At 35.4% G+C, this 26,127-nt stretch overlaps 1 protein-coding gene across 1 annotated transcript in view; it reads left to right on the top strand.

Moving 5' to 3' along the window:
* CCDC150 (coiled-coil domain containing 150) overlaps positions 1–26,127 on the top strand; it is a gene marked incomplete at both ends in the record, with an annotated part of 66,893 nt that overhangs the window by 33,430 nt on the left and 7,336 nt on the right. The window contains 12 exons of the mRNA XM_084228741.1: positions 3,251–3,334; positions 8,564–8,671; positions 10,094–10,231; positions 12,292–12,420; positions 13,200–13,369; positions 15,043–15,136; positions 16,003–16,172; positions 16,892–17,018; positions 19,170–19,364; positions 19,708–19,776; positions 19,869–20,030; positions 20,575–20,661. Of these exons, the coding sequence (XP_084084867.1) occupies positions 3,251–3,334; positions 8,564–8,671; positions 10,094–10,231; positions 12,292–12,420; positions 13,200–13,369; positions 15,043–15,136; positions 16,003–16,172; positions 16,892–17,018; positions 19,170–19,364; positions 19,708–19,776; positions 19,869–20,030; positions 20,575–20,661 (1,533 nt within the window). The remainder of the gene's footprint in view (positions 1–3,250; positions 3,335–8,563; positions 8,672–10,093; positions 10,232–12,291; positions 12,421–13,199; positions 13,370–15,042; positions 15,137–16,002; positions 16,173–16,891; positions 17,019–19,169; positions 19,365–19,707; positions 19,777–19,868; positions 20,031–20,574; positions 20,662–26,127) is intronic.

Raw genomic sequence — 26,127 nt, forward strand, 5'->3', positions numbered from 1 at the left:
GAGATCACCCTTAAGTGTGGGATTCCCATCACTACTGTGCATTACTTTTATTAGAATAATTACTGCATCTGCTATAAATTGACCTATTCATGCATCTTCCTTCTCTCTTCTAATGCAAAAGCAGTAGTTATAGCCTAGCACAGTGACTAACGCATAATAGATGTTGAAGAAACAATGACTAGAACAGTCATGTTTTTCTTGCCAAGATAAGAGGATTAAATGTCGTATTTTGTGTAAAGTGCCATCACAGGACTAACATACAGTATAGTATCCATGTATAAAATTCTTTTTCTCAGATTTAATAATTTTAGATTTATGTTTCCCATTTTAACTTTTAATGTACAGTTTAAGTTCTTCACCACAGGCAGGCATGCAGAGAAGCATAGTGCAAAAAGATCCAAACATGTGGAGGTTTCTTATCCTGATATCTAGTTAAATGACTCTCCTTCCCATTTACAAGTTTTAAGCATTTTAAATAGTAGAATTAAACAGAAATAACTTCCTACACAATTAGAATGTTAACTTGAAATGAAACAATGGATTAAATGTAGTTCTTTAAACCAGGATGACATTTAGTCATTATACACCAATGCAGATGTCTGAGTTAATTCCATCTGTGGGGGCCCAGTCACACTATTGATAAATATTTAGAATAAATCCCTGCTTCCAACTTGGTAAATAGCTTTACCAAGATGCCAATACCTTCTGTGTTCTAATAGCTTTTAGTAACTTTAACAGCTTATGTGGATTTTTAAAATAATTTTAGAAATCCTGTGTCTTACTACTGAGCTTTAGCAGCTTACTTTCCATATCTTAGATAATCCTGTTTGCTACTTGCTTTTCCAAGGTGTGATAGCTTGTTGTTGTTTATTTCATATGCTGTTTCTCAGGTAATTCCCCAGTTTCTGTTTTTCTCTCCATATTAATAATATTTATAGTATATTACCAAGATTTTTAAAGTAAAAGTTAATCTCGGTTCTGCTTTTCACAATTCCAAATCTGCTAATATTCTCTCATGAGTGGTCTCTATTTTCTTGTCCATCACTTCTTTAAGTACAGGGTCTATTTAAGTAATCTGAAAATTGTGATTTACATCACTGTCTTATCTACCTAACATTTGGAAAAACTGCTTTTTGTCATAAATTTGTTTAAGCAACTTGTGTCAAATACCACATTTTGATTTTTCTTGGATAGTTTTCAGTTACCCTTACAGTAGCATTCTCTTTGATAGCAAAAAGGGAAAAATTGTTTTTAAAACACATATAAAATATTATTAGGATCTCTTTACACCTTTGACTAAAACAGAATTTTGAGGAAAAGATACCTTTAAAATTCCTAACTACCATTTAAGATATCAGAACATCAAAGTTATTCCCCAGACAACCTTTTCACCTTTCAAGAAGGCAAGCAAAGTTGTTTTGGAGTGTTTAGTACTTATTGTAGCTGGCATATTTTAGGTTAAACCTAGCTCCTGGTGTTTTGTATATTATGCCTACACTTCAGAGCACATTGAGACACAATGATTTATAGAACTTGAAACTGAATTTTAAATAGTTATTTTGTTATGGTGTAGCTTATTTTGTAGCATTATTAGCCATCCTTGCAGCTTTTTTTGCTGAAGACTTGTCAAAATATAATTCCAAATTATGGTGTTGCATTTGTGGAATGACTTTACATCACAGTTTCCAAAATAAAACAGCTATTGTTAAGGAGGATTATGTGTGTTGCAGACAGAAAATTGATGATTAATTTTGTAACATATTATTAGTCTTCTATTTATTGATAGCAACTACATTTCCTTAGGTTATTTTAAAACTAATACTTCATTGGTCTGAAAACTTAAAAAAATTTTTTTTCTTTGCTTTAATAGCAACACATGATTTAAAAACACAAATGCCCACTGATACCTAATATCTGGTATAACTTTCATAGTGAAAGTGCATAATTTTAGAGTATATGGTATACAAGGACTCATCACTCTTTATGGCTTTTTCATATAATTTTATTTAGCCTAGAATGTCTAAAATGGTCTTCTTGTCATGGCAACTACCAAGGAGAAAACAATTCTCTAAACTAGAGTACCCTCTTAAACAATACATGCTATTTTGAAAATATTTTCAACAGAAGATAAAAAAGTTATATGTTATAATAATCTAGTTTTTTTGCTTTTATTTGGAAACAAGTGTGGATTCACAATATTGACATAAAGTGCTACCACAAGTGATAACACAATGATTAAAATGGTGATAATGAGGAATAGCTCATGTAAATTAATACCCCTATAAATATGGTTTCTTCTTTACTGATTTCCCTAGAGTTGGACATAAAAGTCTAAATTCTTTGGACTGAAATGCGTAAAAGTCCTCCTGCTCTGTTATTTGCAAATTAAGCAAATGTAAGCCCGAATAGTGAATTATATCAATATAGGGTACCAACATAAGACTTTTGAACTCAAGATTTACTGCTAATAATCTACGATGCAACTGGATTGCGTGAGTGATTAAGGACTTATGGTCTCAGTCATATTTGTTATGTACATATTATCCCCTGAGTTGATTTATAAACATGATTTTGACATGGAAAACAGCAACATTTCATAGATTGATTACGGAGAATGAAAATTTCCATTTAATTACTATTTTCAGGAACATTGTTCCTGAAATAACAATAAGGTCCAGAACTTAATCTAAGAAAACTATAGTTTGTATTTATTTCTTCTGACAGTTTGAGTAAAAAGACATGGAGGAAAAAAAAGCTCATTATTAATGGCTGAGTGATGAAAATATGTATTTTCATGTAACATAGAGCCTTTGATGATGTCCTAGATAATATGTTGAATGATCAGTCTCAGAAATACATTTGTTTAGTCTTTATTTTTTTATTGACTATTTAGTATGGTAGCAGAAGTGTCTCCTAAAGACCGAGTGGTTGTGGTCATTTGCAGCTCCCATTTTCATTTTTCTTAAACTGTTGATGCAATCCAACCCAAATGTGGGATAGTTGTAACTATAATTACTGATAAAACAAAAGTAGAACAAAGAACAGCAAACTGAGAGCCTTAAGGCAGGCATTTGTTTATTAGCAGTTTTTATCATTAGCACTATAGTCAGCTATCTAGGGAAAGACTAAGAAGCACCACAAACAAATATATTACTATGGAAATGGTAAGGGTATACACCTGTTTAAAAAAAGAAAAATGATTATGCCATACTGTATCTAGAGATACCAATAATGGTATTTGCTTTCTTAGCTTGCCCAACAACAGGTCGATAAGGTCTTGGGAAAAATCACTGAAAGTAAAAATAAACTGGCCTATGAAAAGGGACAACTCCAGGTATGAGATTTTCTTATTTTTATTTTATTTTTTAGTACCAGATGTCAAGCTAAATCTCTCTGGATGTTGAGAAAACATAGCCTGGTCATTTACTGATTCTGTAGCTTTGAACAAGTCTTTGAATCTCCCTAAGTTTGTTGCCTTGTTAAAATCCAGGTGATTTCCATTCACATACTTACACTAAAAGCTAAAATTGCAAAGTTCAAGCCCATTTTAAGCTTTATTACAGTTATTTTGTGCATTGTCATTCATTGAGAATATAAAAAGCTTATGTTTTTTTAATGCTGAATTTGTATGACATTCTTAAATAACCTTGGAAATTGGGACTCTGAGGCAATAGAACAGACTTGAGTGAATGGGACAACACTATTTTTTTGCCATCTGTGGGTTTTGGCCCTACAATACCCACAGAATAGGAGATCTACTATTGAATCGGCTAGCCCTTCCTTGAGCCAACTCAGTAGAAACATTGAAATCTAAATTAGTGGTTCTTGGTTAAACAGCAGAATCACCTGGGGAAATTTTAAAACTTCTCATGCTGAGAAGTATGAGTTCTGCCATTTACTTTGAAATGAGTCATTTTAAAAAAGAAAGAATAGCCTAGTAGATGAATATGGAAATGACAGAATGGATAAATAAGTGGTAAGCATAAAAAAAAAAAAAGGTAGAATGTGGATTCCACCATTAACAATACAATTACTGTTTTTTCCCCCTGTATATTAAAATTTTGCATAAGAAAAGATGGGGGAGAGGTCCCCATGCTAAGACTTGTACGCCAGAGCAATTAAATCAAAATCTGGGAGTAAGTCCTAGGCTTTAACATTTTTAAGCTCCCAGATGGTCACAATGTACAATCATAGCTGAGGACCAGTTAGGCTGGGCAGCTATAGAATTGATTTGATAAGTATTCTCACTAGAGACTTGTCAAACACTTCAGTGTTAATCTCATCTGCTACCCCTATGTGCCTCTTGAGCAGAGGAGCTAAGACCAGAAGTCAAAATGACAGACTGAAGGATGGCTGATCAACATACTGTTTTACAAGCATGGTTTTCACTAAAAAGATAAAGCTATATGACTACTATTGATATTGGTGTGCTTTAATGAATATTTCATTTAATGTATCATTTAAGTGTAATAATCTATACTTTGTAACCTTCTGCAAGTCTTAATTTTCTTGAATTTCCTCTCACCTGTAAAATAAGGGAGATAAGCACACCTGTCTGCTTCTTGCTGAGAAAGATAGTCAACATTACAGATTGGTTAGAGGAATTATCATAGGTACAGAACTTTCTCTTTTGTGAAAATAATGACCCCATAGATGCTATGATCATGATTTTGGCCTTTTAACTTCCCAAGGAAAATTATTTTAAGTACATAAGAAAAATCCCAAATGCTCATAGCAGACTTAAATTCAAATTTTAGCTGCAAAGGAAATACATTTCAAAATTTATTAATCTGATATTACTGTGGTTACATAGTCCTTATAATCTTAAAGAAACTGTATGTCTTTTTTCTGCTATATTCCTATAAGATTTTTTGATAGTCTTTGAAAATGGAAATTATCAATTCACTGGTGTTTTTATGTCAAGTCTTCAATTGCATATTGCACTGATGGAAAATGCTTATAACATACTACTCTTGCAGGAGAATTTAAAGGAGGAGCTACATGCTAAACATGATGAAAACAATATTCTGCTTTGTTCTCTCTCAAATGGATTTAACTGATTAAAAAACATATGAATCATTAGATAAAAAATGCATTTCAGGATTGACTAAATGAATGATACATTTACTGGGTTTTAGGTGTTTAAGTAGACTCTGAGAAACTTATACAACATTCAAATGTGGTTTGAAATTATTTTCAGGGATATATGGCGTTCTGTTACATAAAAATCTGCCACCATATATTCTTCTGTTAATGGATATTTAGAGTTTTCAGTTGCTTACAAACAATGCTGACATGGTGAATTCTTGTATATGTCTGTGTAGAGAAATGCAAAAGATTCTGTAGGTTAATTATAATTTTTAGGAGAATTACTGGGGTGTAGAATGTACAAATTTTGAATTTTTCTAGTTTGTCAAAATTCTCCTAAAACTAGTTATACCAATTCAAAAAGCAGTATATGTGGGGGTAGATAGTTACATGTGTTAATGTAGATGAATATCATAATAACACTGTCTACTGTTTAGGGATACATTGATAGTATAATTATTAAAAGGAATGGGCATAATAAATAGCAAATTCATTATTTGATTAATTTTAGGATGGTGTAAAGAAGTTTCTTTGTTGTAGAGGATTTCAACTGTATTGGTAATGTTTTTGCTTTTTTTAATTGAGATAGAATAGATGGGATATTACAGTATATAAAAGATTTCCAATAGTTTTAATTCTTACATCATTTTTCATTTTTGCATAATGTATGCATTTTCATTTTGGTTATATTCCCCATACAATTCCCACCCCCCTCTTCTGACCCCAATCCCTCTTCTCCTCCCCCCACCCCCCACTGTAGTGTGTCTCTGGTCTATAGTTGCTTGTTGATTTTGATTTTTACTTTATTGCAATTAGTTCCTGGTCCCTTATTTAGGTTTTCTAAATTCCTGCTATGAGTGAGACCATCCGCTATTTTTCTTTTTCTTCCTGGCTTATTTCGCTGAGCATGATCCCTTCCAGCTCCATCCATGGTGCTGCAAATTGCATTCTGAATGCTTAGACTCACTCCTGTCTACCACTGGCCCTATCACTTTTATACCAATTGGCTTCAATATTGTATTTGCTACCTAGCCCTAATAAGTGAATGCATTTGTGAGTTTAGAACTATTAGGTAAGGATTTTGTTTTGTTTCCTTTGATTTAGTAAACTTTTTGTTGAACTGTAACACATATACAGAAAAGTACATAGCCTAATGAATTTTCACAAAGCAAAGCTGCCTACTATGTGATCAGCACTCAGAACCACCATATAGCTTTTTCTAATCAGATCCCCTAAAAAGGGTAATTACCATCCTGACTCCTAACACCCCAGATTAATTTTACCTGTATTTGAGCTTCATATAATAATGAAATAGATATTTTTGTGTGTCTTGTTTCTTTCATTCAGCTTTATAATTGTGAGATTCATTCATGTTCTTCATCATTGTAGTTCTTTGGTTTGAACTCTTGCACAGTATTCCATTCTGTGAATATTAGGTAAGAGTTTTAAAAAGATGTTACACTGAAATAACCTATTTCTAGAGTGTATTTTCATACTTTTAATTAAAATGCATAGCTTTGGCAATTCAGGTTGTTTTAAATCTGAAGTTCATTTTAAACTACAATGGAGATAAAATATGTCCTGCTTTATTTTAAATTTGCCATATGAATTTTAAAAATTACATAAAAACAGTTATAGTGTTATGTATTTTAGTTTTATATATAAAAATATACATGTACACATTTATATTAAGATTATTCGAAACAGTATGAGGATATGATCTAAATCACTCGTAATCCAGAAACTAGATGCTAACTATGGAAGCTGACTGGAGTTAAATGATCGTACAAGCACCAGACGTCTGAGAGGCAGCAGGATTTTTGTTTGTGTTCTTTCTCATTTTGAATGTCCTGAATTAGAAATTATACCAAATAAGCAACATACAAAAATGAAAGTTCTTCATAGAACATGCCATCTCACAAATTTCAGGGCATTTATTAAGTAACCAAAAGCTGAGGATAGGATAAATTACCTGAGAAATATTGTGAAAGAAGGATATTTTGATGTACTTGAAGCAAGGCAAATTTCAAGTCTTCAGAGTTAAATCAGTCCATTTTTCATGGGTTCTGTAGGTTAACAGCAGTTTGTTTAAAATGAGAATAGTTGTTGAATCAATACTTTTCTTTATTGGGAACTTTAAATGGGGTGGGGAGCACAGCACATGTTTTGTACTATATAGCAAAAAAGAGCAAAAGATGAGAAAGACCAATCTAATGGAAAAAGAGATATTCCTGAGACAAAATGTAAAATTTTTACTTTGCCTTTCCAAATACACACACACACACACACACAAATTTGTAGTTCCTCAAAATGTCCAGTAGCTACATCCAGAAGAGAATGCCCTCCAGAAGTATGGATCAAGAGAAGATACTAAGAGAGGGTAAACTTGATTTTGGATGAAATTTTTCCAGGTTCAAGGATAGATTTAAGTAATGTTTGTTGCTGATTTGTTTGAGTGTGTTGGGATTCAGAGGAAGAAATATGGAAAACTTTGGAGATTTGTGAGTATATATTAATGATTTTTATTCTCCCAGATAATTTCCTTTCAAGAGAAAAATGTGAGTAGTCATCTTTACAAATTAATTTTAAAATATAATTCAGACAACATTAAAGTTTTATAATTCTGTCAGTAAAACACAAGACTCTAAGGTTCCTTCTTACATACTGACAATTCTAATTATCCATACTCAAAAAGGTTTTTTACATCATTTTTCATTTTGATACAATGTATGCATTTTCATCTTGCTTATAGTCCCCATACAATTCCTACCCCCCCTTATTTTGACCATAATCCTTCCTCCCCTCCCCACCGCGCCTAGTGTGTCTCTGGTTTATAGTTGCTGTTGATTTTGCTTTATTATAATTGGTCTTTTTCCTGGTCCCTTATTTAGGTTTTCTAAATTCCTGCTATGACGGAGACCATCTGGTAGTTTTCTTTTTCTATCTGGCTTATTTCACTGAACAAGATCCCCTCCAGGTCCATCCATGTTGCTACAAATGGCATGAGTTTATCTTTTTTGATTGCTGAGTAATATTCCATTGTGTATATGTACCACATCTTCTTGATCCAGTCATCTATTTTTGGGCATTTGAGTTGTTTCCATAGCTTACCCATTGCAAATAGTGCTCAGATAGTGCTGCTATAAACATAGGGATGTAGGTGCCTTTTTGAAGGTTAGTTATCATAATCCCCTTAAAGTCAAAATACTTTACTCACAAAGTATCAGTTGCATTCATAAGCCATGTCAATTTGGAATTTCCATAGGCAATAGAAACCAAATTAGTTACCTCAGTATATGTAAATGGCTATTGTCTACTTTTATATGAATTGAAATTGCATTCTTTGAGTGATTAGAAAAACTTGGGATTGCTTTATACACGTTTTAATAATTCTGACTTTTTGCAAAATATGCATTTTCTTTTGAAGTATATAAATGTATCTCATTAATAATGCTTATTTTTCTTTCCCCCCTAGATAAAAGTTAAACAGCTAGAAGAACAACTACACTCTTTTACAGAAACTAATTCACAGAATGATCATCTACGCAAGTTAAATAAGACTCTAGAGGGCAAATATGCTCAGGTGAGATTAATAGCTGAAACAGATTGTTACTTTTGAAATTGATGCCTTCCATACAGTCCCAGAAAGAGATATTCTGTCATTTGACTCAATTCAACAAACATTTTTAAACCCCATTATGTACTAGGTTCTGCTAAACCATAGAAGAATTCATAAAAGATTCCTGAAGCAGAATTGGGACATTCAACCTATTTATACTCTGGACACTTAGGAGTGTACTCAAATAGAATGAAAAAGTTAACTTGCACAAACAAAATAGATTGTATTGTGAGCATTCACAGGAAGTATCAGTGAATGAAAATATCATGAAATGCTTACATTAGAGGAAGTGGTTTTTAATTTGTGCCTTAAAACTTTAAACAGATGTGTGCCTTGCTGGTGGCACAGGGGTTAAAGTCTCAGGGCTGTCAATCTATCACCAGCCACTTTGGCATGAGTTTGAACCCTGGCCAGGGAGCTAATCCACATGGCACAGCAAACCTCTCCTGTCTTGCCCCCTGCTTCTCTCAGCAGTGTATTTCAGTAGATCTGCCTGTTCTGCTCCCTACTCTATCTCTGGTGAATCTTTTCACACCCTGCACCTCTGGCCTACACCCCAGTTCTTGTATGCAGAAATAAAAATCAATCTAAAAAAAAAACTTTAGACAGATATAAATCCACAACTGGCAGCTAACTTGAAAAAGTATTAGTAGTGGTGAAGGTGCTTACCTGTCAACATGTTGACTATTGAAGCCAAGACCCTTTTGTAGGTCACGTAAGCATTTTAACAAATGAATAAAGTTAGACCACTAAGATATTTAGGGAAGAAAATAATCCAGGAGTGTGTTACCCAAACAAAATGATTCAGTGATTTAAAAAAAATCTCCAACTATCAATTTAACATATGTAACTTTTGTATCTACAACATTTGTATATGTAATCCCTGGTAACCAAGGAACTGGAATGTGTTTTCAGGTGGATTACTGTTTGGGTTCTAACCACCTGACTATACTGATGAGTGATGAGGTCACAAAGTTGGTAAACGGAGGCCTTATTAGATACCCTCTCCTATAGGGAGTTTGGATTAAGGTCTGTTTTATTCACTAGGACATACTTCAGTGTGATTTCTTTATTCTGAAAACAAAGGAACACATTTTCAAATAGTTTCTATTGTGGCTTCATTTAGACATTGTGTTTCTTCTAGGAAGGGGGCACTCGTTGAAAAATAAGTCTAGGTTTAGTTGATTTTATTGTTTTTAATTGGTGATGCCTCCAAGAAAAAGGAAATCTCCTGAGAGGCCTGCATCTTCAAAATTCCTTGAAAGCTGGAGACCCCATGTAAACAATGTAAAGGAAAGAACATCAGTTGGTTTGCCCAGTGTTATCCCAAACTCTACAAGACGTGTGACCTTTGCACCTACTTTGCCTTCAATGAAATCGTCTCAGGAGATAGGAGACTCTAGAATATCTCTAAAGACTCTTTTGAATGCTATTAAAACCATGGAGGGAAGACTAGAAGGTAAAATAGACATTCTTGCCTCAAGACCATTAATAAATGATCCACCAAATCTTAAACGGGATTCGGTAAGTGAGACCACAAATAAAATTTTAAGGACATTTTATTTATACAATGAGGAAAAGTGTAAGAATTCAGAAAAATGATGTTTGGATGCATGAGTAAGAAGGAAAATTTTTCTTCACAAATAGGAAAAACGGATAGTGTACATGGATATATCATCAGTTTTGACAATAATCATTGAGAGCATGTAAATCTGATTTTGATTTGATAAGGCTCTAGTTTAAATTCAAAATATCTACCTTGATTGGTAAATTGTTTGGATAAAGCCTGATTTTAAAATAGATATACATTATTAGAAACCAGAAAGAAAACTTAGAACATCCATCTTTGCTTGCTATTCAAAAGTAGAAGTTACTAGATTGTCTAGAGTACACTGTTCTTTAAACACTTTTTGTCAAGTTCTGTAGTAGTTTATTTTAAAACAGTGTGTACTTTTCTGGAAAAAATTCCAGTAGGTTTTCAGAAATTTAATTTGGTTGCCTTTGTACTATTCTTGGATTTTTAGAAAATTTCAAGTATTTTTTTTTTTTTTCAGATTTTATCTATTTTTGCATAGAACTGAGTGCAGGCCAGAGGTGCCAGCATTCACCAGGGACAGAGTGGGGAACAGAACAGGGAGATACTCTGAAATATTCTGAAATTGCTGAGGGGAGCAGCGGGCGAGACAGGAAAGGTCTGTTGAGCTATGTGGGTTAGCTCCCTGGCCGGGTATCAAACTCAGGCTGTCAGTGGTGGGCCTTCAGAGGTAGCATGGAAACTTAACCCATAGGCCACCAAGGTAACCCAAAATTTCAAGTATTTCAAATGTTACAGGTTAAAAGTATTAAGGAAGTGTAATAATGTGAGAAATATGGGAAGAAAGGCCTTTGTTGCTATTGGGAGTGTAAAATGGTATAATTTCACCCCATAATTGTACTTTCAGGACTTTTCCTACAGATATACTAACTTGTACATATGACATACTTACTGAAGTGTTCTTTATTAGTAGCAAAAGACTAGCAGCAACCATCAATAAGAGTGGCTTAAAAAATTATATTAGAAATGGATAGTTTCTAATAATGCTTAAAAATATATATCTAAATATAAAAGTAAGTTAAAACAATCAAGGTTCAGAAAACCCGTATTACTATTTGTTGTCTTTATCCCTGTACCCTTTTTGGACACAAAGTCCTCATTATCTGTAGTTTTGCTTTCTGCAGTTTCAGTTACCCATATCAACTGGGACCCAAAAATACTGTGTACAATAAGATAATTTGAAAGCAAATTCATTCATGTAACTATTTCACATAACTCTTTATAGTATAATTGTTGTAACAATACTGTTAATATCTTACTGTGCCTAATTTAAAATCAAACTTTATCATATGTATGTATGTATGTAGAAGGAAAAACAGCATATATAGATAGGGTTCACTACTATCTGATTTCAAACATTAGGATTCTAGAACCTATCCTCTACAAATAAGTGGGGATTACTGTATGTATATGCATTCACTTGACATGCTTAGAATATCTCTAAGATGAATCAATGAGTTGGCTGAGATATTTCACTTTTCCCTTTTTGAACATTTCATTTTCAGCAAAAGAGAAAATAAAGGATGGTCTTTTAAACAAGTAATGCTGGAACAATTAGATATCTACACAGAAAACCAAACAAAACCCTTTGAGCTATGCCATAGACCATATAAAATATTAATTCAAAATGGTTAAAACTAAAACTTCAGAAATACATGTGATCTTAGATTATATACAAAGATTTCTTAGATTTGATCCAATTTGATAAATTAACAGTTTAAGAGATAAGCTACAGTCTGGGAGAAAATACTTGCAAATCATATATCTGACAAAAATCTTATCTCCAGAATATTATTAAAAATTCTCAAAAATCCCTTAGAGGAAAACAATGAAATATAAAATGAATGAGAAAAGTATTCATATAGAATAACTAAAAAAGCTAGATTTTATTTCTAATAGTGGATCACCATATTTAAACATTTTAAGTTTTTTTCTAAATTACTGTTTATTTACTGTGTTTTGGAAAGTCACTTATTTCTTTTTTTCTAAGGTGAAATCCATTCTTGAAAAGAATGAAGAGGCGCTCTCACAAACAGTGAAGTGTCGAGATGCAGCCCTGAAAGAAAGCCAAAAGTTGAAAGAGGACCTGGAGGCTTTGGAGGACAGGGAGAGCAAGAAGGCAAGGCATCAATACTTTCTGAAAGTCTGTTACTGAGATGAGGTGCTTATGAAATCTTTCACAAGGCATATTTCTTCATTTCCCTTACTTTCAGCAGGAAAGAATGAGGATGGGTCAGAGGAGGGTTTCCCTCCCTAAAGACAATTTTAGAAAAACTTCCGACTGATATTTTTTTAACTTCCTGTCTTAATCAAATTTTAATTTTTTCCTTTTAAAACACATCTGACCTAGATAATACTATCCTCCTACTGATGTGATAACTGCTATGATTTCATGTTAAAACGCTAAATGCTTTTTACTTAATAGCGTGTATGCTTAGTGGGAAGAGACATCATATCCCAAACTACTTGACAAGCAGGTACTAAGATTTTGCCTTCTAAAGAGAGCAGTGAGTTACATCATTCTTCAGGAGCTTACACATCTTCATAAGGACTTTTTCTTCAGATAAATTCTGATTTCAGATATGTTCCCCTTTCCTGCCCCCATCATAACAGAGCAAGGTCAGAGGAGGTCAGCCTAGAATCACCTCTAGGCCCAAGAAATTGTTGATTCCAAAATCTCCAGTTACTATAAATGCTGTGACATGACCATAGTTAGGAAGCAGTGTTTTATTCATAGGATCTGAGGCCTAGCTTTCATTTTCTCAAAGTCACAGTAATTTAAGAAGCAAAATATACTTTATTTTTCTGAGCATTCTACCATGATCTGGCTTCCATACTCTTCAGGAGTAATGGTACTCAACAAGATAATAACCAGAATGGATTCTTATTTTCTATTAGGTGGGAAATTTTCAGCGTCAATTGGCAGAGGCCAAAGAAGACAATTGCAAAGTTACAATTATGTTGGAGAATGTGCTGGCTTCTCACAGTAAAATGCAAGGAGCCTTGGAAAAAGTGCAAATAGAGCTTGGGCGGAGGGATTCAGAGATTGCAGGCCTCAAGAAAGAAAGGTACCTGAGATTACTTGTATTTTTTTTTCTGCTACTTTGTAGTAGGAAGCAGTATGCAGAAAGGAAAAGATGTCACTGAGAAAATGGTGTTTAAAGAACTAGCAAGTTAGGGGAAAATGTGGTATTATAAGATTTCCAAAAATTCCTGTATTTTGTAGTGATGTGAAGGAGCATGCATTCTAGCAATTATATATTTACCCTTGCTATTTCCAACATCATTTAAACCTGCCCTTGGGTCTACAGAATAGTAATTATCAAGATAATTGAAGTTAAGTGCCCACTTTGATTTGAATTAATTGGTCCAATTATTTCTATATTAATAATTGGAGATGAGTCATTCTGAGAACTACTTCTAGCCATTTTTTTTAATATAAGAAAGTCGTCCTTTTAGGTTAATGAACAAATGGTTTGAATTTAATAAGACCTCTAAAATATAATGTATATATTGGTGCCATATTGCTTCTGTATGTTATGGGAGAACAAGTTACTTTTTTTTATACATTATCTCAAATGTTTGGAATGGTATTAAAAATAAAGCTCACCATCCACAATAAAATTCTAGATAGCTGTTGTATTTACAAGCAGAAATCTCAACAGCAGGCCAGTCCATATAGAGGTAACATATTTTGTATAAGAATTTTTTAATTATATAAAAGTAGACTTCTATAACCTGCAGAATAACATTTGATGAATTTGTCAGTCTGTTCAGTGCCTTAATATCAAAACACTTTCTCATCCTGAGTAATTTGCTCATGTTCACAACAGGTAGGATTTAACCCTGCTATTATAGGCATACCTAAGGTATGAGTTTAAAGCCTAATCTTAACTACAAAACTCCCTTATTTAGCATAGCTAAATATCAACTATAATAATATATTATAATTATCAACTATAATAATTAATTGGCAATTTGAGCTCTTATTGCACAGATATGCCATGTGTTACTTTCCTGTTTACCTGCTATTAATCAGAATTGTATTTGTACTGCTATTGTAAATAACCCTGTGCTTACAACCTTTGTATCAAAATTTGTCCCTACTTTGGACAATGACCTTATTGCCAATTTTTTTTTAAGGAGGAAATACAGAAACAGAGAAAACTGGCAAGTAGCAATTGCATACAAAAGTAGTATTAAATACACTAGAGTCTAAGGAGCATTTGAAAGTAGAGCTCATGGTATTAAATGTTAACAGGCGGAATTGGAAAATAAGTGAGGCTGTCACAGAAAAGCGAGCTTATTACTAAAGTTAGGTTTTGTGGGAATCAATAGGTCATATTAGCAGCCTCACCAATAATGTGATCAGATCTGTAATCAAATTTTTTAAAAACAGAATTGTATACATATGTACAGTACATAATACCAATTTTGTTGTTTGATAGTGACAGTAAATATTCTTTTACAGTAGGCCAGGAGGATACCTATATTATACAAAGATGGATACAAAATAGTCAAGACTTCTTTACTTATTAGTGATATAGATTATAAAATTGCAAGCCCATAAGTTAGTCATTAGTTTTCATTGATAGCCAAATGTATTAAACTGAGTCATAGATGGGACAGGTTTTTAATCTCAAGAACGTTAGTTTTTTAACCTGGAGCTAAGACTACTAGTTGTTAGCAAATAATTCTCAGATCCACATAGTCATTCTTTCTATGTGCTTGCCATTTTTAGGGCTCTGAATCAACAGAGAGTGCAGAAACTAGAAGCAGAAGTGGACCAGTGGCAGGCCAGAATGCTTGTTGTGGATTCCCAGCACAGTAGTGAGGTAGAAGCCAGTTTTATAGATGAAAATGTTGATATTTGGTTTATTGTACTATCACTGTTTTGAAAAATGAAGCAAAACAAGTTTTCTTTTCATTCAAGTGTGAGTTTGGGACATTGGGCCTATTAATCACTTATTGGCAAACCAGGAACACAATTATATGGTCTACGTTCCTTTCATTTAATTCAAGTGACTGCAGGTGTTGTAAGGGCTTAGAACTTCACTTAGAGAGAAGTAGCTAGAGGGGCCTCCCCAGTGGCTCAGCGGTTGAGCTCTGGGTTGCGAGGCTGCCCGCAGGCCGGGTTCAATTCCCGGCCGGGCGAGGGTCCCACATAGAGCGCAGACCCCTCCCTCCGCTCCCCCCAGCAGTGTTCCTCGCTCTGACTGTATCCAGTGCTTGTGTAGATAAATGGATAAATCTTTTTTTTTTTTTTTTAAAGTAGCTAGTCAGCCCACTATTAGTAAGGACACATACACTTGCAAGGAAATCCATGTGATATGCATATACATAAAACACATGGATATTTCATAGATAAGGATTAACAACTGTTTGTTATACACTTTTCTAGAAAAACCTCATTTAAGGTATAACACCAGAATATTCTAGGAAGGAGAATCTAACTAGTTTTTTAAATTACAATAAATTAAGTTGGCTCTATTTTCCAAAGTTCTCAGTGACCAATGAAGCATAGCCTTCTAAGAGTCTCCTACGCATTATTTTAAGTAGTCAAATATTTCAGGAAACTTACATCCTGTTTCCCACTAATTATTGTTCTAACAACACTTGACACAGTGTAAGAAGTGAACATGCAATATCATCAATTACTTTCATCTGTTACAGTGGAATTAAAAACACTTTTTTCTTTCAGATGGAGCCTCTACAAAATGCTCTTGATGTAGCTAGAGAAGACAATAGGAAATTGGCTATGAGTCTGGAGCAAGCTCTCCAGACAAATCATCATCTGCAAACAAAACTTGATCATGTTCAAGAGAAATTGGAAAACAAAGAACTTGAAAGACAAAATTTGGAAACCTTCAAGTAAGGGCAACATTAGCACATTGAATTTAGGAAAGAGCCTCTAGGACAGTAAGCTGGCTTGCTCACATACACCAGAGAACACAGTTCTCACTGTGAGCTAGTACTCCCAGCAGAGGCATGTTAAGAACCATGCATAGCTGAGCAACAGCAGATTCTAGGTGACCCAGGTATGCTCATTTAGATGGCCTTTGTAGCTCTTCCTTTATCCTGTGTCAACCTTCTGTACATAAAGTTAAAACAATTTTTAAAGAATACTGATTGGCAGGAACACCCTCATTTTTCTGTCAAGGCTACCAACAGCTGTTTCCTTTAAAAGCATGATTTGGAAAAGGCATAACAGTAACTGAGATGGGAGACTCCATCTAAGCAGTTTTGACCAGAGCTTAGGTTAAATCCATGAGTTCAGGAGAAGCCACTAAGGTTTTATCTAAAACTGCGTATGCGTAAATTTGATTTAGGTAATAACAGTTCATGAAAACTTATGCACATAGGTCTTTATTCCTTTCAGTTAGTTAACATGTTACTATAAGAGAATGTGTTCCACTCTTTTGGTTTCATTTCTTTATATTAACTGGTTTTTCCCTTCTATTAATACAGTAAGGTTCACCTTGTAACAGATCTGTTTCTAGTTTATAAATCACACACCTTTTGAGATAGTTGCACATTGCCCTCCATATCTTTCTTACCTCCAAAGGTAATTTATTGTATCTTCAAAATAGAGAACAGATGGCTGAGGAATCCAAAATAGAAGCAGAATTGCATGCTGAACGCATAGAAAGTCTAAAAAAACAGTTTCAAACTGAAAGAGAAGCTGTGAAGAAAGCAGCACAACGGGAAGTGACTGAGGTATGGAGTCAAGGGACCAAAAAAACTGTAGGAGAATGTCTTTTAAGAGAATGTAACCAGCTAGCAGATTTCAGAGAATGACTAGTTGTTCTTTGGTTTTTCTAATTCCCCTTTGACAAGCAGGACAGATACAACTGAGCCATCTCTGCATTATTTGTAAATTTGGCACACCAAAAAAGTTTGATATATGATTACCTGGCCAGCAAAGGAATGCTTTGATCAGAGCACATCCATTGGAGACATAACTGAGTAGGACAGAGAAATAAGGAGATTACCATCTGATTAACAGATATCAAATCATTTGTCCCATCAATTCACTTAACACATGAAATGTTTGCTAAATGCTCTTGTTAATTGTGACAAAGTAGAGAAAACTCAGAATCTTTCTTGGACAGCTAGAAACTATTTTAAGGCTGCTTGGGTAATAGAAGAAGGGAAGGGCAAAGAAAATACAGGATTAAGACCAGCAAGCTGGGGTATTTTATGTGAAAGAAATAACAAAACTTAGTTACATAAATGAGCAAATGAAAAGAATTTGCCTCTATCAGAGCAGATGACCTTGATTACCAGAATGATGGATGTGATATGTTAGGAAAAAGTGGAGCACTGTAGGTGTCTGAGAAGGGGTGCTATAATATAAGCATACTTTTAGGAAGGTTAATTTGACAGCAGTAGAGAATAGCAAGCATAAACAGGAATTAGAACAGTTTTAGGTCATTAGATGATACAATTAAGTCAAAAGACCATTTTAGAAAAATCTATAAAGGTGTTATTATGAGCAAGAAGGATGGAGGAATTAAAATAATCCCAGGATTTGTAAGGGGTAGATGGTCTGTCATTATTTTTGTAGTACTTTGTAAATTGAAAATCACTATAGAAATACAAAAGATGTGGTAAAAAATAAATTCCGTGGAAACAAAATACTGAAATTTGTTAACGTTTCATCAGAAATAGTTAATAAGTATCTCAATAAGAAGTATAACAATGGTGTGGGCTTGAGGGCAGGAGGTGTTTAAGAGTTTTATGCCTCTTACTAGCAATGTGTTAATTTGCTATGTATGCAAATAACTTCTGAGTCTCAATTTCCTCAGTCACAAAACAAAAATCATCACAACTATTTTCCAGGTTTAAGGTTTAAATTGGAAAACAAAGTGACAGTTGTCAGGGGTAGTCAGTTTTAGACAAAGTTGTGATTGAGGTAATGGTGGAATATCTAACAAGAAGTTAGGTGGGTATTAATAAAGATCAGCACTGACAGGAAGAGAAAGGGTATAAATAATTTTGACTTCACCTTCCTCTCAGATGCCTCTTTGTTCTACAATTATTTAAGTAAGCACTATGCTGTTTTCCCACTGAAAATACAAGGCAATACCATAAAAACACAGTCAATGAGTCAATAACTGACAAGTATTTATATAAGCTGCCCTATAATTTTTCACTTCTGATGTTTCAAGTGACATAAGTGAAAGGCTAAAACATGGTAATAATTACTGAGAGCACTACATTCTTTATCTTATGTGAGTTCTATACACATACTTTCCAGTGATGTGGTTTAGGGAAGTTAATTATCCCATCTCATTTGACTAGTAAGTTGCATAGCCAGGATTTGAAAATAGCTCTATATGACTTCAAAGCCATGCCTTAAAAAAACAAATGCTGGGGCCTCCCCGGTGGCGCAGCGGTTGAGCGCTGAGTTGCGAAGCTGCCCGCAGCCTCTACAGCGCTGGTTCGATCCCCGGCTGCTCCCCGGCCACCAGAGGAGGGTCCCACATGGCGCGCAGACCTCTCCTGCCGCCCGCTGCTCCCCTCAGCAGTGTTCTTCTGTCCTCTGCCTGCTCTGCTCCCTGCTCTGACTCTGGTGAATTCTGTCACTCTCCCATGCTTCTGACTGTACCCAATGCTTGTATAAACAAATAAATAAATAAATCTTTAAAAAAAAAAAAACCTCAGAAATATTAAAAAAAAAACAAATTCTGAACATATATTCTTAATCTGTCTGTTGCTCCACAGTCATAGTATTATAATCTCACTTCCCTCTTTTTTAAAAGAAAGTCCTAAGGAGAATAACAAGTAGGGGGAAAAAAATTAAACATAAGCTTCTCTTACTGAATGGAAGGTAAAAACGTTCTAATTTTTCATTGCATTCCATAGCTGAAGAAAGCCCTTGATGAAGCCAACTTCAGATCAGTGGAGGTGTCCCGGACCAACCGAGAACTGCGGCAGAAAGTTACAGAGCTAGAAAAGACACTGGACAGTAACAAGGAGAAAATAAAGAATCAAAAGGCTCAAATTAAGCTCCACCTGTCAGCCAAGGCAAATAATGTGCAGAATATAGAAAGAATGAAGGTAGTATGAGAAACACTAAGATTTTCCCTTATTTCCTGATAAGGATCCAAGCAGGCAGGGCCCAGGGAAGATGGTTTCAGAGCACTAGTTGGATTATGTATTCTCTGGGAATTACAGCTATAACTAGGAAGTACACAGATTGCCTTGGGGGAGCAACTTTTTCCAGCAGAAATTCTGCTGTGTAAATGTTTTGAAACTTGCATTCTCGGGATCAGTGGACTACGTGGAAAGAGAACCAAGCAGGACTGATAAATCACTATGGGTCTCATGGGATTCTTTTTGTTATCCCTTAGGCAAAAAGAGTAAGTGAGTCTTTCTACTGATTATCTTATTTTCTTTCCAGCAAATAGAAACAGAATTGAGACAAATGGAGCTAATTAAGGATCAATATCAGAAAAAAAACTATGAACAGGTAGATGATTTCCATAAACTATCTTTACCAATCACATTAAATCCTTGACTTGGTCAGGTTCACCAACTATCTACCTCTTTGTGTCCTACCAGTCATTGAGTATTCAGAAATTTGTATTGGAAATGTCTAACCTGCAGCAAGAGATGCAGCTGTTGGCCAAGAGCCAATATGATACTTCAGCACGGAATAAACAGCAAGAACTGCGACTAGAGACAGAGCGGAAAATAAGGCAGGAACTAGAGACTCGGTGCCAGGTAAAAGATTTCTTAAGATTCATCTCAAAGATTAATTAAGTTCTTCATCTTAGTCCTTAAAATCAGATTTGAATAAGGCACATATTCTGTTGCCAACTTAATAAAAATGATAATTTTAAAGAACAGCTAAAATTCACAGACAAAATAATTGCATAAAACTTGTGAACGTAATTTCAGAAACTTTATGCTGCTTGGGTCTTCCCTGTAAAAGACCTACCTATTGCTATTGGAGGACTTTGAGCTATTTCCAACCTAATAAAAAGCATAACATAATATTACTGAAAAGGGACTTCACAATATCATCGACCTCTTAACAGAGTGCTTGCTATAAAAAGTATCCCTCCCATTCTGGAAAGAGATGTTAATTACTTTTTTTCATGAAAATCGTTACATATCCTGTAAATTAAATATACTAAAAACAAAAATTTTATCTTGTATTTGGTAGTTCCTGAAGCTATAAAGTATCCTATCATTATTGTCAAATTTGGTTTCCCATTCATTACAACATGAAGTTTTTGTAGAAATATTTGTGTCATGTTTTCAGGAATTAGAAGAAACTATCAGACACTTGAGGAAATGTAAAGAAGTAACAGAGAATAAACTGAAAGAGGCCAGTGCAGAATCAGAACAGGTAAGCCAGACCCATGGATATAGACACATTTCCTCAAAGCAAGAACCAGTAACTTAATAAATTTTTAAATTGCAGTTCTTTGTGATTCTGATTGAAAGCAGCAATATAGATGGCAGGAAAATCCTGAACTCACAGCACACCAAAACAGGCAGGAAAGAACTCAGCCTGGAGTTTCTCCCTGAGAAGTGAAAGATTTTGAACCCTGTATGATCCACCCCCAACTCTTTTCACCTGAGACAACCCACCAAAATATGTAGCTTTAAAATGCAACAGGACTTGCACCCCTCAGACTTACTCACCTCAGGACCCAATTGAGAGGTTTGTCAACTATGTGGAAAGAGGTTCATTTATCTTAAAACATCAGCATGAAGGGCTGACCTCTGATTTAACATGTATCTCGGGGCTGTTGGGCACCATCTTCATATACTCCCCCAGAGGATGGTTGTCATAATCATTTTGGTACCCTGGTTTTCATGGTTTCCACCCAGTGGATTCCCCTTCATTACCTGACTTTGGAGGCCAGGAGGACTTGTGTCCCTGGGTTCCACAAGACTATAAAAACCAGAAAAATTTTGGCACTGCACAGACTGAAACACACATCTAGTCTTAGTGAGAAAGTGTCCTATTTGCTTCTCAGCTTTCAGGATTGGTATTTTGGACCCTACAGAGCACCTTCCCTGTACATCATAAGCAGCTTGTAAACTACTCTGGAGCATCAATTTTGCAACCTTGACCCAAGGCTCACCCTTGTTATCCCACAATATTTTTCCACACTTTGAAAACCAGACTCTCAGGAAATAGTTTTAAATCAGTGTGTATCTAGGCATCTGATTGAGATCTTCCAGTCTTGGCACACATTCAACTAGGGGGAGCTACTAGAAATAAAGGCTGCTTAGATAATCACAAAGACTAAAAAAAATGAGCTCGCACAGGAGTGAAAGTAAGTTTCAACTCTTCTAGTCATTGATTCCTCTAATGCACAGAAGCCAATACAGGTAGTCAAACAAAATGAAAATGAAAAGAAAGGAGTATGTTTCAAGATAAAATATCAGGGTAAAAACTGAATGCAGTTTACCTGATAAAGAGTTTATCTCTCTGTGTGTGAGAAAAAGTACTATAGTGATAGAACTGAAAAATAGTGTAACACTTAAAAATATACTAGCGGGTGTAACAAAAGAATAAATGAAGCAGAAGAAAAGATGAGGACAGTGCAACTCACCCAATGAAAGCAAAAAAAAAGTGAAACTAATGTCTGTGGACTAATATTTACCTTTAAAGGGACCCCAGAAGAAAAAGTAAAAGAAATGATGGCTTAGAGCATCTCTAAACCTGGAAGATGAATAAAATGACCCCAAAGAGAACCATAAAAAGACACTTTATAGTTAAAACGTCAAAAGGTAAAGACAGGAAAATATTAAGCACCAAAGGACTACCTCTTACATGAGGAAGTCCCCATAAGGACTAACAGCAGACTTTTTAGGACAAGGGAGTGGCATGATATATTCAAAGTGCTGAACTTCCAAGAATACCCAGCAAAGTTACTCAAATTGGAAAGATAAGTTCATCTGGTCCAGTGTCATTAACAGATTTATATGGAACATTCTATCCAAAAGCAACATTATATACATTTTTCTGTAATGCACATTCTCTAGGATGGGTCTCAAGTTAGGTCACAAAACAAGTCTTAATCACTTTAAAAAGATTATAATTATCCATCCACAATGGCATGAAACTAGATATAACAAATTTACAAATATGTGGAGATTAAACAACATGCTAGTGAATAACCAATGGGTCAGTGAAGAAATCAAAAGAGTTTTTAAAAAATACCAACATTTATGGGATGCAAGCAAAGTGCTAAAGAAGGAAGTTTTTGTAACTACATGCATCAAGAAGAAAAATTTCAGCCTGTCACTATATACAGGGAAGGAAATAAAGAGCATAGTGAAAGAGATTAAAAAGACACTAGGAAAGACAAATGAAACTAAGGAATGGTGACATGGGGCATTCCTTGCTTCACTAACACACAAGAGGAGCAAGTAACAACTATACAATAACAGAACACCACTGAGAATCCTGCAGCACAATGGAGAGGCTAAAGCACTCCCTGCCCCTCAGAAACCAACACAAAATATTTTAGAAAGGGGCACCAGGGAGATTCAAGCTTCTGCATGAAAGGTAGTTGGAGAGGGATGTGCAGAGTGGTAGTATGGTGGCATTAGATTGCACGATCATTAGCTCAACCAAAGGGCCTGGGGGAGAGTAGAATAGAAGTGGTGTGTAGGACCAGACTCTTGACACAGGTGAAACTTAAAGGAGAGGAGCTCCACCATGGGCCAGGAGGAGAACAGAAACTTCTCTATCCCACACTCCTCCCCCACCCTTGGGATCTGTTCTAGTGCTGTGAAGTATACCAACAGGCAACAGCCAAGTCTCAGATCTGGCAACCCAAATAGGAGGGATAACAATGGTGCCACAGATACAAACCAGGCCTCTCCCAGTACATCCACAATAGTAGCACTTCCCCATTTCACAGCAGCAGCTCACCCACCATCCCCTGCTTGCCTGTGGCACATACAGCAGAAACCAAAAAAGGAGAAATATATAAATCAAAAGCACCATCTATTGGAAAAGAGAAAGATATTAATTAATCTACCACAGCAACTTAAACCTTAAAAAGCAAGGAATAAAAGATGGTAGAGAAGCAAAATGGGCAGATATACCACGAGGCAACTTGAGACTACAAGGTAATACAAGAGAACTTCAGAAAACAAACACAAAGACATGGGTGCTAATCATCTAATGGCTAGGGAATTTAAAAATGCTGTCATGAAGAACCTCAGAGACATGAAAACTCAGAAAAGTAATTCAGTCATCTCATGAAGAAGGACCCCATTCAGGATATGAAAGCTATGGAAATAAACTTAGTAGGTCTGAGGATAATAAAAATAAGTGAGGAATTCCCAAACCTAGGAAAGAAACTGAATATATAAGTCTGAGAAGCTGACAGAACATCTGGTTATCTAAATACAAACAGATGTACATTAAGACAGTGACTATAAAAAGTCTAAGAAAAAATATTAAAGGCTGCTAGGAAAGAAAGGCATGTAACATTAAATTGCTCCAAGCAGGCTATCATTAAACTTCTATGTAGAAACTATAAGCCAAGAGAATGTGGAGCGTCATATTCAAAATAATGACAAAAATTTCAGTATCCCGAAAAAATTCTTAGATACAAGAAATGAAGTCTTTCCTAAACAAAAGCTGAAGAATTCACTGCCAGCAGACTCCTTTAAAAGAAATGTTGAGGGCCTCCCCGGTGGCGCAGCGGTTGAGCACTGGGTTGCAAAGCTGCCCGCAGCCTCTGCAGCGTTGGTTTGATCCCCGGCTGCTCCCCGGCCACTGGAGGAGGGTCCCACATGGCACGCAGACCTCTCCTGCCGCCCGCTGCTCCCCTCGGCAGTGTACTTCGGTCCTTCTGCCTGCTCTGCTCCCCGCTCTGGTGAATTCTCTCGCCCTCTCGCGCTTCTGACTGTACCCAGTGCTTGTATGAATAAATAAATGTTGAAAAGCGATCATTTAACTAAAAAAATTAAAGTGAACAAGGCAATAAATCGAATCAGAAAACAAGGTAAAATGACAGTGGCAACCAAGCTCCTTTATGTCAATAATCACCCTAAATTTAAATGAACTGAGGTCACCAATCAAAAGTTACAGACAGCTGATAGGATTAAAAGTCAAAACCCAAATACATACTACCCAGAGAAACTTCTTTAAGCTATAAGAACAAACACAGGCTCAAAGGGACAGAAGATGATACTCCAAGCAATAGAACTACTATAGTTATATCAATGTTAACCTGGGTGTGAATGAGTAAGATGTCGAAGAGCTCTTTCCAATCCTGCAACCTCTATTCATGGTGTAAGTGCCCTTACACCATGGTGTTTGTTTATCATACACCATGGTGTATGTTTATCATTGTTTCTCTTTCACAATGTATTTTTACTCTTCCTTTTCTAAATATGTTTAGATGTACAAATACCATTGCATTAAATTGTGTACAGTATTCAGTATAGTAACATGTACAAGCTTATAGCAATAGTTTATAGCAATAGTCTAGAAGATATAGCCAATTTATTAGTTATACCATCTAGGTTTGTGTAAGTAAACTCTCTTATGTTCACACAACAATGAAAGTGCCTAGAAACATATTTCTTAGATGGTATTCTGGCCATTAAGTTATACATGACTATACCAATAAGGAGTTTGTGCCAGTAATCAAAAACCTCCCAAAAAAAACAAAAGTTCAGGGCCAGATGGCTTCACTGCTGAATTCTACCTAATAGTTAAAGGAGCTTTAACACAATTCCTCAAAGCTCCCAAAAATAGAAGAGGGAATATATCCAAACTCATAGTACAAGTCTATCATTATATTGATACCAAAACCCAACAAGAATGCCACAAGAAAACTACAAGCCAACATTCCCTGATCAACACAGATGTATATACTAGCCAACCAACTTCAACTGTATGTTAAAACAGTCATACATCATTGTCAAGTGGGACTTATGCCAAGGATGCAAGGATTTTTGAACATTCACAAATCAATATGATACAACACATTAGCAAAATGAAGGATGCACACTTATATGATCATCTGAATAGATGCAGAAAAAGTTCACAAAATTTAATATCCATTTATGATAAAAACTCAACAAAATGGGAATATACATCAACATTGTAAAACTAATGTATGACAAGTCTACAGCTAACATCTTACTTAGAGGTGAAAGGCTGAAAACTTTTCCTTCAAGATCAGAAACAAGACAAGGGCACTCCTGGGGCAGCAATAGCAGCACAGGCCCCCAGTAAGACTACTGGACAAGGGCAGGGAGAGGAGGCAACACAGACCCTGATAAACTCCCCAAATGAGTTTGTAGGTGGAGCCATCCGGTCAGAAGCCTCACTAACAGCAGAAAGCCCTGAAAGCAAATAATGGAAGACCAAAAAAAAAAAAAAAAAAATTGGCAAGTTGATTCTGCAGGGGAATACACCATCACAGAAAGAGACTAAATCTCCAGAACCCAATCACAAAGACACTGAAGATCTGTTCTTCCTATCAGGTACAGAATTACAAATTGCCTTGATAGAGAAAGTCAACAAAATGAAAGAAAACAGAAAAGCAGATCTAAAATATATACAACTAAGAAAAACAAATGAATGCCCTGAGAAATAAAGTTAATGAACAGAAGATTGAAAATGAAGGTTTAATAACAAAATAACAGGGCCTCCCCAGTGGCTCAGTGGTTGAGCGCTGGGTTGCGAGGCTGCCTGCAGCCTCTGCAGCGCTGGTTCAATCCTCGGCCTCCGGTGAGGGTCCCACATGGTACGCAGACCTCTCCTGCCGTCCGCTGCTCCCCTCAGCAGTGTACTTCGATCCTTTTGCCTGTTCTGCTCTCCCCTCTG

Source organism: Talpa europaea (assembly GCF_964194135.1).
Source record: "Talpa europaea genome assembly, chromosome: 1".
NCBI classification, from domain to species: domain Eukaryota; kingdom Metazoa; phylum Chordata; class Mammalia; order Eulipotyphla; family Talpidae; genus Talpa; species Talpa europaea.